The sequence below is a fragment of the Salvelinus sp. IW2-2015 genome, unplaced genomic scaffold (genome assembly GCF_002910315.2).
Source record: "Salvelinus sp. IW2-2015 unplaced genomic scaffold, ASM291031v2 Un_scaffold6864, whole genome shotgun sequence".
In the NCBI taxonomy this organism is placed as follows: domain Eukaryota; kingdom Metazoa; phylum Chordata; class Actinopteri; order Salmoniformes; family Salmonidae; genus Salvelinus; species Salvelinus sp. IW2-2015.
In genome coordinates this window covers 3,343-17,291 of record NW_019948125.1, presented here as the reverse complement: position 1 = coordinate 17,291, position 13,949 = coordinate 3,343, and the positions used below count along the sequence as shown (strand labels likewise).

Below are 13,949 nucleotides of genomic sequence, written 5' to 3'. Positions count from 1 at the left end.
CATTGGGACAGTGATTAGGGCGTTTATCATTGGTGCTGGTGGCTTTGGGTTTGAGACCCACTTTGGGACCATTTCTTTGGAACCAGCAGGCGACGTCTTGACAACTGATACACAGAAACGTGTCTAGAACAGTGTTATCTTAACATTCTGAGAACATGGCAAACCTGTTCTTTTAGGCTGTTGATGGAACATTCTGAGAACATGGCAACCCTGTTCTGTGTAGGCTGTTGATGGAACATTCTGAGAACATGGCAACCCTGTTCTGTGTAGGCTGTTGATGGAACATTCTCCTAATAGTTGTGTTCTGTGGGTGTCACMGAGTAGGCTGATACCCCATTTCATGTGTACACACTCCATATGCAAGGCTCTACAGTGAAGATGTGTATGCCCCCAGTACAATTATGCAGTTTAATACAGCCACAGTGGAATTTAAACTTTTTTGTATTGTTTATTGTCAAAATATTTAATTATTGTATTTATGCTTTAGCTATTTAACAACAATCCAACCTTGTTAAGCATTATCTAGTCCAAATATTACATTATTCCACCATTTGTACAGTATCTGTATGGATCAGTTTCAATGTGAGACTTTTATTTTGAAGACYAACCGCAAATTCCACTATTGTGGATAATCGTTATTGTGGCTATCTTCACACAGGTTGGACTGGTGATGAACAGCGCAGCTGTAGCAAAATGTTCTGTTCGGTTTGTTGCCTTCTTRTTTTTACCGGCAGTGGCGAGACTTYGCTAAAGAGACGACAGGCAAGGAGAGAGAGGAGTAAAATTGAAGAAAATTACATAAACATTGCATTTGGAATTTCCGTGTCTTAAAACAGAACAGGAGAAGGTAAACGATTTAGTCTCTTCGTTTGTTTTGCAAAAAATGTTGATGTGTTGGAGGAAATGTGCATCGTTCTCGACGGTAAAGTACGGATTAAGGAGTTGCCGTATTATTTTTTGGGGTACTTGGGAAATGTTCATGTTGCTGCTCATTTTTAAACATAATTTTTTTCCCTCTTTACACTTTTATTTACCATCGACAATTCACCGTACAAAAGTTGCCTCGCTGGGGCCACAGCGACAAATCAACTGCTAGTTACTAACATTGTAGCTAGCTAACTTCCTGAATCTTGTGATATCTACCGTAGGTAGGCTAGTTAGCAAAGCCAAATGTACATATTACGGTAATTGCATTTTGAAAGGTTGGCTAACTAACTAGGCATCCCATGCAGGTAACTGGCTAACTAAGTTAACGTTAGTTGGTTGACGTAACAAGAACTTGCTAACATAAATTAACCAAAGGTGCCTGTCATAGCTAACTTTAGCTWGGTGGCTAATTAACTTAGCTGCGACACCAGTTACTGCTAACCCTAACGTGAACTTTCTTTGCAAAACCCTAGCTAAATCTTAACTTCTATTTTTGCTTTTATAATTCTAACGTTATAGCTGTTATATAATCCACTGTCAACGACGACGACAATGCCAGGACAGGAAGACAGTTTGCTAATTTAGCTGGCTATCGTTAGGTAACATAACGTTAACCATAAGTAACTAGGAGAGCAGGTGAAGTGTATCAGGCCTAGCTAGCTTATCCCCGGTGCCGTGGTTAGCGTGTTGAAGCTGTGTAAACACAGCCCTAAACGATACATTACCTGGGTAATTAAAAAATGAATCAAGTCAGGTTTTAATAACTAGTTTAATACAATGGTGTATCGGTAATGCCAAACAGATACGCACATCACACAATCATTTTGACTAACTAGGCTAGCTAGCCAGGTACTAGTTAGTTATCGTGGACATAAGTCGATTGCTAACTTGCCTATTATGACCAAAACCTTTACAGCAAGAGTGTTTTCCAGCAAACTAGATGCAATCTACTGAAAATCAAGCTAATCTAGGTAGTATTGAGCTTAATAGCTACTTGTTTGGTTGCTGTCTATGTTAGTATATTCATACGTGCAAACTAGCTAGCTACTGTAGTTTCAAAGCTGTGGGTAGGCTTGCAAACATATCACAATGTTTTAGCAAGGACCATAATGTTCTGCTAGAATCTACTCCCCAGTCTTTGCCCTTGCCACTCTCTCTAAACCAAAAGCCGTATTTTGGCTGTTACTCCACTGGCAGTAGCACAGAAGTCTTATTCCTAAAACCACATAGATATTACATTTAGAGGCTTAATAAAGACGGTGGATTCCCCTGGCAGTGCTCTCTTGTTTATTATGATGTGAGACCAACAGTCAAGTAGGGCTGTGACATACCAGTGAAACTCTATTTTTTTCCCCCCATGGCAAAAATGAACTTTATGGTCCTTTGAAAACCTGCTGTATGTAAACTATTGGATGCTATAGCTTTGGAAATAAATGTGATTATGGATGCAAACATATTTGTGTTTGTTTCCAACATTAGGGCTGTTTTCCCAACGAAGTTAACGTCGATTCGTGCTTTGTTTCCTTGCCACTATACTAACGAGTATCACAATACTGGTGTCTTCTCAGCCCTAATCACAAGCGACCCCTAAACAGTCTGAAATGTGTCATCAACACAGTGAAAGTTAGATGAAGTAACCCCATACTTCTCTAGAGTAAGGCCTACTCGGCTGGATGTGGATGGCACAATTTGTGGCTTTCCTGCACACCACAGAAGTCCGCTGCACTTGGAGGAAGGTCTGCATTTGAGTCATACTGTGGTGTTGTGATGATTCTACTCTGCAGGGTTGGGGTCAATTCAATTTCAATTCCAGTCAATTCAGAAAGTAAACCCAATTTCAAATGTTCCTACTGAACGGGAATTTCAGTGTACTTCCTTAATTGACTGGAATTTAAATGGAATTGATTACAACCCTGCTACTCAATTCGTCTCAAACGATCAGATGTATTATGTCAGAAGCAAGAGGTTATATGGAGGCCTTGTTCCTCTCTGTCTTTCTGTCAAGAGGTTATATGGAGGCCTTGTTCCTCTCTGTCTGTCTGTCAAGATGTTATATGGAGGCCTGGTTCCTCTCTGTCTGTCAAGAGGTTATATGGAGGCCTGGTTCCTCTGTCTGTCTGTCAAGAGGTTATATGGAGGCCTGGTTCTTCTGTCTGTCTGTCAAGAGGTTATATGGAGGCCTTGTTCCTGTCTGTTCCTCTCTGTCCGGCCACTGCTAAATGATTACAGGTATAACTGCAGGATGGGCTCTCGTTTCTAAATATCAGACTTTAGATGCTCCGGGTTTTAGAATAACTATCTTCAAAGTAATGACTCGGGACGTCGGGTTTGATATGAAAGCTTCTTTTAGTAATAATACTTGTTCACGTTACATTTAACAACTTTAGATTCTACAGAACAATGAATAATGAGATGCTAGCGAAAAGTCAGGATAATCACTTGTCCCTTGCACATAACTAGTGCATTCTCTCTCTACTTCCTGTCGCAAGGCATTCTGGAACGTGCAGTCAAAAGCGTAATTCAATACTAACCAGTACAAAATATGTATGTAGTTCTCTCAATCTCCAACACACAAATTCTAATACAATTACATAGTAAATAACTGTAAAGAAAATATCTTTAGATACAGCTCGATGAATAAACTTAAACATTAACTCTGTAACCCATTAAAGTTACAACACCGGGGTCTTTCGACATGCAAGACTTTCTCTGTCCTGGATTATCTTCTCTCTTTTATAAGAATTAGCTAACCAATCAGGAAAATMTGTATTTTGGTTAAAGTTTTGTTGGTGTTGTTTTTTACTTCCCAGTGAAAGGTTTGTGTTGACATTGGTATTTTACTSCTGTGCTTGGTATTATTAAGAGACAACTAGTCCTTTTCTAGTGATTTCTGTTCTTTGGTAATTTGTTCACCTGACCTCAGATTCTCTAGTTGCTGGGTTTAGTTCAAACTTGTGCTCAGACAACAGTTTGTAGAAATCACGTGTCTGTGTGTAGGGCCTATATCTGGAATACAGCTCTGTATTGCTCTGTCGTGGGAGGGAGGTTTGCCACATGGCACCCTATTCCCTACATAGTGCACTACTTTAGACCTGGGCTGGCACCCTATTCCCTATACATAGTGCACTACTTTAGACCTGGGCTGCACCCTATTCCTACATAGTGCACTACTTTAGACCTGGTGCTGCACCCTATTCCCTACATAGTGCACTACTTTAGACCAGGACTCATAGGGAATATCCGATTAAGGACGTTGCCATGCATGTTGACTTGTGTAGAAGTTACGCCTGATTCAGTTGAGTGTGGGTTTGTTAGCCCGGATTAATACAACACTGTTTGTTATTGTAGTTATTTGCAACTTCAGTTTTATCTTTTAGCTTCACAAGAAGTCCTTCCTGGAATGCGTACCGAGAGTATAGTGGCTGATTCCCGAGGACAACGCGGTACTTAGAATAACAAACTAATACCGTTCTTCTGAATGTCAATTCACCAACAAAACTAAACAAATAATGCTTTTATTTACTTCAACTTCTGTTTCAAATGGTTGAAGAATTATAAGCATTGTTTAGCCTAGAAATTATAGCATTGTTAAGCTAGATTGTTAGCCTAGAATTATAGCATTGTTAGCCTAGAATTATAGCATTGTTAGCCTAGAATTATAGCATTGTTAGCCTAGAATTATATAGCCTAGAATTATATAGCCTATTACTATAGCATTGTTAGCCTATTACTATAGCATTGTTAGCCTATTACTATAGCATTGTTAGCCTATTACTATAGCATGGTTAGCCTATTACTATAGCATGGTTAGCCTATTATGTGTGCGTGCCAACCTGTAGATGAATTCAGTATCCCCAGATTTGAAATGGTTGGTTAACGTTCTGTCTCGTTGTCTCTTTCCCCAGGTGTTCTTCAGTGAGCGGTAGAGCTGCTCTGTCTCAGTCCAATCAGAGTTCCCAGACCACCGCTCCGCCAGGTGTATCAGACCACTGGGAATGACTGCGCCTTCACAACCTCACCAGGAGTGGGCGCTGGAGGACAACGCCCACATCAACCACACAGCCAGGAGCATCTTCCTTCCTTTAGCTAGGAGAGCCTTTCTTTCTACCTTTAGCTAGGATAGACTACTTTGTTTGTGTGAGCCTGCGAGTCCAGTCCTGGGTTGAGATACAGCTTTGTTGCCGGTGATTGGAGAAGAGAGGGAGAGCTTCCCAGACCACCAGGAGAGGAGAGACCGTGAAGACGGCTGCCCGATCCGGATCAGTTCACCAGATCTTTACTCTCACTATTGCTGGTTTAATTAGTAGTTATCGGCTCAACCATTGGAAGTCCATGGGCTAAATATACATGATATGCAGACACACTTTCAGGACTACCCCCTGCTCAGTGTGAGGTGCTCTGTTCCCCTCCACGTCCGCTGCCCGTCTGCTGGATGTTTTGGCGGCTCTGAGGACTGCATGGCAGTGGCGTAATCGTGGAGAGGCCAGGGTACCACAAACTTATGGACTTTGACAAGAGAGGAGGAGGAGGAGGAGGAAAGGGGGAGGCAGAGGAAGCGAAGAAGATGTCGAAGTCCGGAGGGAGCCGGTCGGGGCATGGCAGTCGCAGCTCGGGGAGCAACTCCGGGGTGCTCATGGTGGGCCCTAACTTCCGGGTCGGGAAGAAGATTGGCTGTGGGAACTTTGGAGAGCTTCGCCTGGGGAAGAACCTGTACACTAATGAATATGTGGCCATCAAACTGGTGAGACGAACATTAACAGATACACACACACACACACACACACGCCAGGGTTTCCTTTAGGAACATGTGGCATCGGACATTTAATCGGCAGCATTTTAATTTACCGTACATTTCAGTACCGTACTGTACCCATATGCATGACTGCGTAACCTGATTAGGGCATCTACCCGTGGTGCTCAGAATGACAGAAATCACATTTTAGACTATGCTAATTCWWATGAACAGAACATGRAATGACGTGTGTCCTTACCGCACACTTTGACCATGTTAGAATAAATGTCCACATGTACWTTTCCTCAGCCATCAAGACGAGTAACGAACATTAAAATCACTAGCCCGTGTATAGGTGGTAAGGTTGTATCCAGATGTTCATARCGTCCTTCTCTCACTCCGGGATTTAAGCTATTACAGTTTTCGTACAGAAGTGGGCACCCAAAAATAGAAAAGCCATTTGGGTGATAAAATTAGCACAAGTAATAGTGAATTTGTTAGAAATATGCTAACGAGTGCAAACGAACTGGAAGGAAAGGCGGCCGAAGGAAGTGTTGGAAGGAAAACTATAGTTGCACGTCCCTAAGCTTCATAATGTAAAATAATGTGAACGGTGAAATAACAACGTGATCTGATATATCTCCTAACGCACAAGTCGACATGCAGGTATTTACGTAAATAGCTACAGATATTAAAGTGTATTGACAAACTTCAACGAAATTGTTTCCACGTTGACAGTATGGGGAGGGGGGGGATCTAGTTTTAATGTCACAATGTACAGTGAAATGCCTTTCTTGCAAATATATCCTGTGGCTATTTCCAAATTCCATAAATACATGTATATCCTATACTGCCCATGTCTAATAGGCAGCACATGATTTAAGGGGATGTTAATTTTCACCATTAAATACACCTTTATAATAAAACGTTCGGCACATCTGCGGATTTATGTAAGTTGACCTACTATTCATAAGGTGATCGGTAGATTAAATAGTCATTTAGGCTAATAATTTAACTCAATCGCTGTTCGCAAAAAAAAACGACTGTTCAATGCCTAGCAACAATGCGCACAAGGCTGTAGGCTACGTGTGATTGGCTGCCGGACAAGGAAAGAAAGTTGACAACCAATAGAACGTCAGAGAAATAGACTACTGGTTATAAAATCATTTCCTCCACGGATGCGGTCAGATTTCGCCTAGGCTACTTTGAAGCCAAGGCAACAAAAAAAAATGCCTCATAATATGTTGTAAAATGTTAAGGTTTTCAAATGATTAAGTAGCTATATTTTTATCTTACTGCCTCCATCGCATTGCGAACTTGTTTGTGACTCGCTGATGAACCCTTACATTCCTTTTGCATTTTATATTTATTAGGATTTATTAGTATATTTATTATCTATTAGGATTTATTAGGATATTTATTAGGATCCCATTAGCCAATGACTGTCTTACTGGGGTCCGACACATAACGAAAAAAGACATTACAGACAAAATACTTTACAATTTTACATTTAACATGTAGTGTGTCAGTTACATCTACAATACCAGTCAAAAGTTTGGACACACCTACTCATTCCAGGGTTTTTCATTATTTTTTACTATTTTCAACATTGTAGAATAATAGTGAAGACATCAAAATTATGAAATAACACATATGGAATCATGTAGTAACCAAAAAAGTGTTAAGCAATTCAAAATATATTTGAGATTCTTCAAAGTAGCCATCTTTTGCCTTGATGACAGGTGCTGTGAGGTAAAATGGGAGTTCTGTGGCTCTGTAGAATACTGTGTGTTTGCTTGAATTTGTTCTGGACCTGGGGACTGTGAAAAGACKCCTGGTGGCATGTCTGGTGGGGTAAGTGTGTGTTTGCCATAACGATTAAGTTTTTTTCAATAACAGGTTATGGTCAATAATATCAAAAGGTTGCACTGAAATCTAACAGTACAGCTCCACCAATCTTATTATCGATTCCTTTCAACCAATCAGCAGTACATGTTGATTGGCTTTCTCTATAAGCATGCTGAAAGTCTGTTGTTAATCTGTTTACAGAGAAATAGCATTGTATTTGGTCAAATACAATTTTTTCCAACCGTTTGCTAAGAGCTGGCAGCAAGCTTATAGGTCTGCTGTTAGAACCAGTAAAGGCCGCTTTACCACTGTTGGGTAACGGAATGACTTTGGCTTCCCTCCAGGCCTGAGGACAAAGACTTTCCTCTAGGTTCAGATTAAAGATATGACAGATAGGAGTGGCTATAGAGTCAAGATTAAAGATATGACAGATAGGAGTGGCTATAGAGTCAGCTACTATCTTCAGTAGCTTTCCATCTAAGTTGTCAATGCCAGGAGGTTTGTCATTATTGATCTACAACCATCATTTTCCCACCTCTCCCACACTAACTTAACAAAATTCCAATTTGTAATGCTTTTCTTAATTTCTTTTTTTTTTATGCATGACTACGATGGCTCACTGTTAGTTGTTGGCATTTCCTGCCTAAGTTTTCCCGCTTTTCCAATGAACTAATTATTAAAATAATTGGCAACATCCAAATGGTTTTTGATGAATAAGCCATCTGATTCGATGAAAGATGGAGTTGAATTTGTCTTTCTGTTCCTAATTTAAAGTACTTAACAACAACAAAAAATCCCATCATTCTTTATATCATTGATCTTGGCTTCATAATACAATTTCTTCTTCTTGTTGAGTTTAGTGACATAATTTCTCAATTTGCAGTAAGTCAGTCAGTCAGATGTGCAGCCAGACTTATTAGCCACTCTTTTTGCCCCATCTCTTTCAACCATACAGTTTTTCAATTCCTCATCAATCCATGGAGTCTTAACAGTTCTAACAGTCCGTTTCTTAACAGGTGCATCTTTATCAATAATTGGAAGAAGCAATTTCATAAATTCATCAAGTGCACCGTCTGGATGCTCCTCATTAATCACATCAGACCAACAACTATTTTTAACATCATCCACATAAGAGTCACAGCAACATATTTTGTATGATCTCTTATACACTATTTTAGGCCCAGCTGTTGTAACTTTGTCTTTCCTGGATAAAGCCACTATATTGTGATCACTGCATCCAATGGGGACGGATACAGCTTCAGAACAAAGTTCTACAGTATTAGMAAAAATGTGATCGATACATGTGGATGATCTTGTTCCTGTAGTGTTTGTAAACACCCTGGTAGGTTGATTAATAACCTGAACCAGATTTAAATGGGGGAGGTGCTTCAATTATCAGTTGAGAAATAAAATAAATAGCTGTTTTTAATCGTGGCCCAAAAAACTATTTCTAACATACTYTTGCACAATGATTGGGTTTATAAAACTGCTGTCTGACAGGAAAGAGCTGTGACACTAAATTATGCACATTTCCCCCTAGACCGAATGTTAAACAAAGTCTATTTACATCAATGAATAGGATAAAAAGCATTTTGCAATTATTTTGTTCGCCTTCTCCTGGCCGGTGCCAATTTTATTGAACGGTTTATTGATTTTAACAGCCAAAAGACAGTTATTACCGGCTAACACACACGTGTTCCCATTTCAAAATCCTGTTTTCCATAACCCTAACCTGAAGCCTGAAATAGCATTGAAAAAGGTCCTGACTTTTCAAAATGTTTGTTTTCCTGACTTGTCAGGGCGTTCTGGTGACTTGTCAGGGCGTTCTGGTGACTTGTCAGGGCGTTCTGGTGACTTGTCAGGACGTTCTGGTGACTTGTCAGGACGTTCTGGTGACTTGTCAGGACGTTCTGGTGACTTGTCAGGYCGTTCTGGTGACTTGTCAGGACGTTCTGGTCCTGATAATGTGGTCCTGACACACACACGCTTTTATTACGTAGTGACAGTGGACTTGGAACCTTTGCAATTGCACGTCATAACATATTTTTCCCCCCTCCATTAAATCTTACCAGTTTAATTTTAAAGGTTGTACACAGGTCCTACCTTAGACTGTGATTCAGTTTTTTGTTTCACTGCTAATGCTTCCCAGATTAGTTCTGCTCTGGTTCATATTCCAGCAGCATGTACTGACTGACCGACGTCGTTAGATTAATCATTTAATCTACCATGATGTCATCTAGCTCTAATAATCCCTGCTTGTTATTACATAACGCTTCCTTCAGTATGGCCCCAGAGACTGTCTGCCTCAACATAACGCTTCCTTCAGTCTTCAGTACGGCCCCAGAGACTTGTCTGCCTCAACATAAGCTTCTTCAGTATGGCCCCAGAGCCTGTCTGCTCAACATAACGCTTCCTTAGTATGGCCCCAGAGACTGTCTGCCTCAAATAAGCTTCCTTCAGTACGGCCAGAGACTGTCTGCCTCAACGCTTCCTTCAGTAACGCCCAGAGCTGTCTGCCTCAACGCTTCCTTCAGTACGCCAGAGACTGTCTGCCTCAACATAACGCTTCTTCAGTATGGCCCCAGTGTCCTCATACCACCTGCTCCTTAAAATGCATCATTATTCTGACTTTGGCCCTGTCAGACGGGTGGCCCTGTGTGCCCGGTCAGACGGGTGGCCGTGTGCCCGGTCGGTGCCCGGTCAGCGGGTGGCCCTGTGAGCCGGTCAGACGGGGTGGCCCTGTGAGCCCGGTCAGACGGGTCGCCTGTGGGCCCGGTCAGACGGGGTGCCTGTCGTAATGTCAAGCTGCATGCCGTTTTCAGTTAACTCTACCTCGTAAGTCACTACATGTACCTGGAAACCAACAATGATAAATGTTTTACAGTATTGACAGGGCCTGTCAGTTATTGGTCCAGGGCAGGTGATGACAATCTGACCTACTGCACAATAGCCTATATTGAGAATAAGGTACACAGTGATTGCATTTATTTAGTTAATAAATTAATAATTAATAAATGATTAATCGGAAACCGATTTGAGGGATTGTTTTTAGGAATATTTCTGACTCATCTCTAGCTCTATCTGTTCTCTCTCTCATGAGCTGTGTTGCGGGATGGATTTACCTCAACAGATTATAGTATAATATTCATTATGAAAAAGAACATGCATGCTTACAGCTTCCATGCCTTAATACCCATTACTTAACATGGGTTTGTGAATGAGAGAGTGGGGAGCGGCGGACCAGGGCAGACAAGGGGTGGGGGTGGGCAGGGCGGACAAGAGTTCGGGCGGGTCAAGAGGTCGGGGCGGGCAGGAGGGTCAAGAGGTCAGGCAGGGCGGAAGGGCGGTCAAGAGGTCGGGCAGGGCAGGTAGGCGGGTCAAGAGGTCGGGGCCAGGGCAGGACAAGGGGGGGGACCAGGGCAGGACAAGGGGGGGCGGGTCAAGATGTCGGGGGCAGGGCAGGACAAGGGGCGGGTCAAGAGGTGGGGCCAGGGCAGAAAAGGGGCGGGTCAAGGGTCGGGGCGGGCAGGCGGTCATATGGTAGTTGAAGCCTTATGCGGGGTTTTCTAGGGTTGGGAGATAGCTGACTCAATACCCTACGAGGTCCGGAGTACAGCTGGTTTTCTGTTCTTACCTGATTATAAAAAATGTTTTGTCACACACCAGATATGTCAGTGAAGTGTGTTTGTTCACAGGGTCAGCTATAGTATGGAACCCTGGAGCAAAATGGGTTCAGTGCTTGCTCAAGGGCGCACAGGCAGATCTTTCACTTGTCTGCTCGGGTATTCAGGGTTGATCTGTTGTATTAGACAGGACCGGGGAGAGGGAGGTGTCTGTTGTGTAAGACAGGACCGGGGAGAGACAGAGGGGGGGGGGGGTGATTGTTGTTAGAGACAGGACGGGAGGGAGGTGATTGTTGTGTAAGACAGGACCGGGGAGAGACAGCGGGGGGAGGTGATCTGTTGTACGAGACGGACCGGGGAGAGACAGGAGAGGGGGGTGATCTGTTGTCGAGACAGGAAGGGAGGGACTGTTGAGAGACTGGGAGGAGAGGAGGGAGGTGATCTGTGTACGAGAGGACTGGGAGGGACAGGGGGGGGGGGTGATCTGTTGTACGAGACAGGACCGGGAAGACAGGAGGGGGGTTGACCTGTTGTACGAGACAGGACCTGGGAGAGACAGGAGGGGGGGGTGATCTGTTGTACCAGACAGGACCTGGGAGAGACAGGGGGGAGGGGGTGATCTGTTGTACGAGACAGGAACCTGGGAGAGAGAGGAGAGGGTTGATTGTTGTACGAGACAGGACCGGGAGAGACAGGAGAGGGAGGTGATCGGTTGTAGAGAGACAGGACCTGGGAGAGAGAGGAGGGGGTTGATCTGTTGTCGAGACAGGACCTGGGAGAGAGAGGAGGGGGTTGATCTGTTGTACGAGACAGGACAGGAGAGACAGGAGGGGGGGGGGCTGATTGTTTAACGAGAGACCTGGGTTGATCTGTTATTGAGCACATACACACGGTTAGCACAGATGCTATTGGTCAGTACGCAGCTAGCAGATGCTAGGTCACGTACGCACGGCTTTAGCAGATGCTATTGGTCACGTACGCACGGCTACGATGCTATTGTCCGTACGCACGGCTAGCAGATGCTATTGGTACGTGGTGCAATGCTATTGGTCACGTAGCACGGCTAGCAATGCTATTGGTGCACGTACGCACGGCTAGCAGATGCTATTGGTCACGTACGCACGGCTAGCAGATGCTATTGGTAGTAAGCTGATGACGCTAGGTCACGTAGCGTAGAGATGCTTTGTCACGTACGCAGGCTAGCAATGCTATTGTCACGTAGACCTGAGAATGCTCCCGCTATCTTTCTGCTAGTGTACGTAGAACCTAAGTACTCTCTGCCTACTCTCTGCTAGCTGTACGTAGACCTAAAGATGCTCCTGCTATCTCTGCTAGCTGTAGTAGACTAAAGATGCTCCTGCTACTCTCTGCTAGTGTACGTAGACCTAAAGATGCTCCCGCCTACTCTCTGCTAGCTGTACGTAGACCTAAAGATGCTCCCGCTTACTCTCTGCTAGCTGTTACGTAGACCTAAATATTGCTCCCGCCTCTCTCTGCTCAGCTGTACGTAGACTAAGATGCTCCCTGCCTTCTCTCTGCTAGCTGTACGTAGACCTAAAGATGCTCCTGCCTACTCTCTGCTAGCTGTACGTAGACTACACACGATGCTCCCGCTCTTCTCTGTTAGCTGTACGTAGACCTAAAGATACTCTCGCCTACTCTCTGTAGCTGTACGTAGACCTAAAGAGCCTATTCCCTGCTATCTCTCTGCTAGCTGTAACGTAGACTAATATGCTCCCGCCTACTCTCTGCTAGCTGTACGTAGACCTAAAGAATGCTCCCTGCCTTCCTGCTAGCTGTACGTAGACCTAAAGTGCTCCCTGCTATCTCTGCTAGTGTCGTAGACTAAGATGCTCCTGCTACTCTCTGCTAGCTGTACGTAGACCTAAGGCTGCGCCTGCTACTCTCTGCTAGTGTACGTAGACCTAAAGATGCTCCCTGCTACTCTCTGCTAGCTGTAGTAGACTAAAGATGCTCTGCTCTCTGCTAGCTGACGTAGACCTAAAATGCTCCTGCCTATCTCTCTGTAGCTGTACGTAGACCTAACGATGCTCCCTGCTACTCTCTGCTAGCTGTAGTAGAACTAAAGATGCTCCGCTCTCTCTCTGCTAGCTGTAACGTAGACTAAAGATACTCCTGCTACTCTCTGCTAGCTGTACGTAGACTAAAGATGCTCCTGCCTACTTCTCTGCTAGCTGTACCGTAGACTAAAGATGCTCCCTGCTACTCTCTGCTAGCTGTACGTAGACCTACAGGATGCTCCTGCCTATCTCTGCTAGTTGTCGTAGACGTAAGGATGCTCCCTGCCTACTCTCTGCTAGCTGTACGTAGACCTAAAGATGCTCCCTGCCTACTCTCTGCTAGCTGTACGTAGACCTAAAGATACTCTCTGCCTACTCTCTGCTAGCTGTTCAGAACATCCTGTGTGGTTAAACTAATCCTCTAACCGTCATGTTGTTTTCCTCATTTCCAGGAGCCCCTGAAGTCGCGGGCCCCACAGCTCCACCTGGAGTACAGGTTTTATAAGCAGCTGGGGAGTTCAGGTCAGTGAATTATGACCATGGAAGGTTGGMAGAATATGGTGTTGAATCCTAGGTTGCATCTGAAATGACATATAGTGCACTACTTTAGATTAGGGCCCTATTCGCTATATAGTGCACTACGATAGACCAGAGTCCTATTCCCTATATAGTGCACTACTTTAGATTAGGGCCCTATTCGCTATATAGTGCACTACGATAGACCAGAGTCCTATTCCCTATATAGTGCACTACTTTAGACCAGAGCCCTGTTCCCTATATAGTGCACTACTTTTTACC

At 43.7% G+C, this 13,949-nt stretch overlaps 1 protein-coding gene across 1 annotated transcript; it reads left to right on the top strand.

The window, feature by feature from the left end:
- Positions 1–664: 664 nt before the first annotated feature.
- LOC112079082 (casein kinase I) lies at positions 665–13,673 on the top strand (the record flags this gene model as incomplete). The annotated part of the gene is made up of 3 exons (XM_024145128.2): positions 665–847; positions 4,833–5,668; positions 13,604–13,673. Coding segments are annotated over exons 2-3 (310 nt in total), but the record flags the coding sequence as incomplete, so codon positions are not given.
- Between the last annotated feature and the right edge of the window lie 276 nt (positions 13,674–13,949).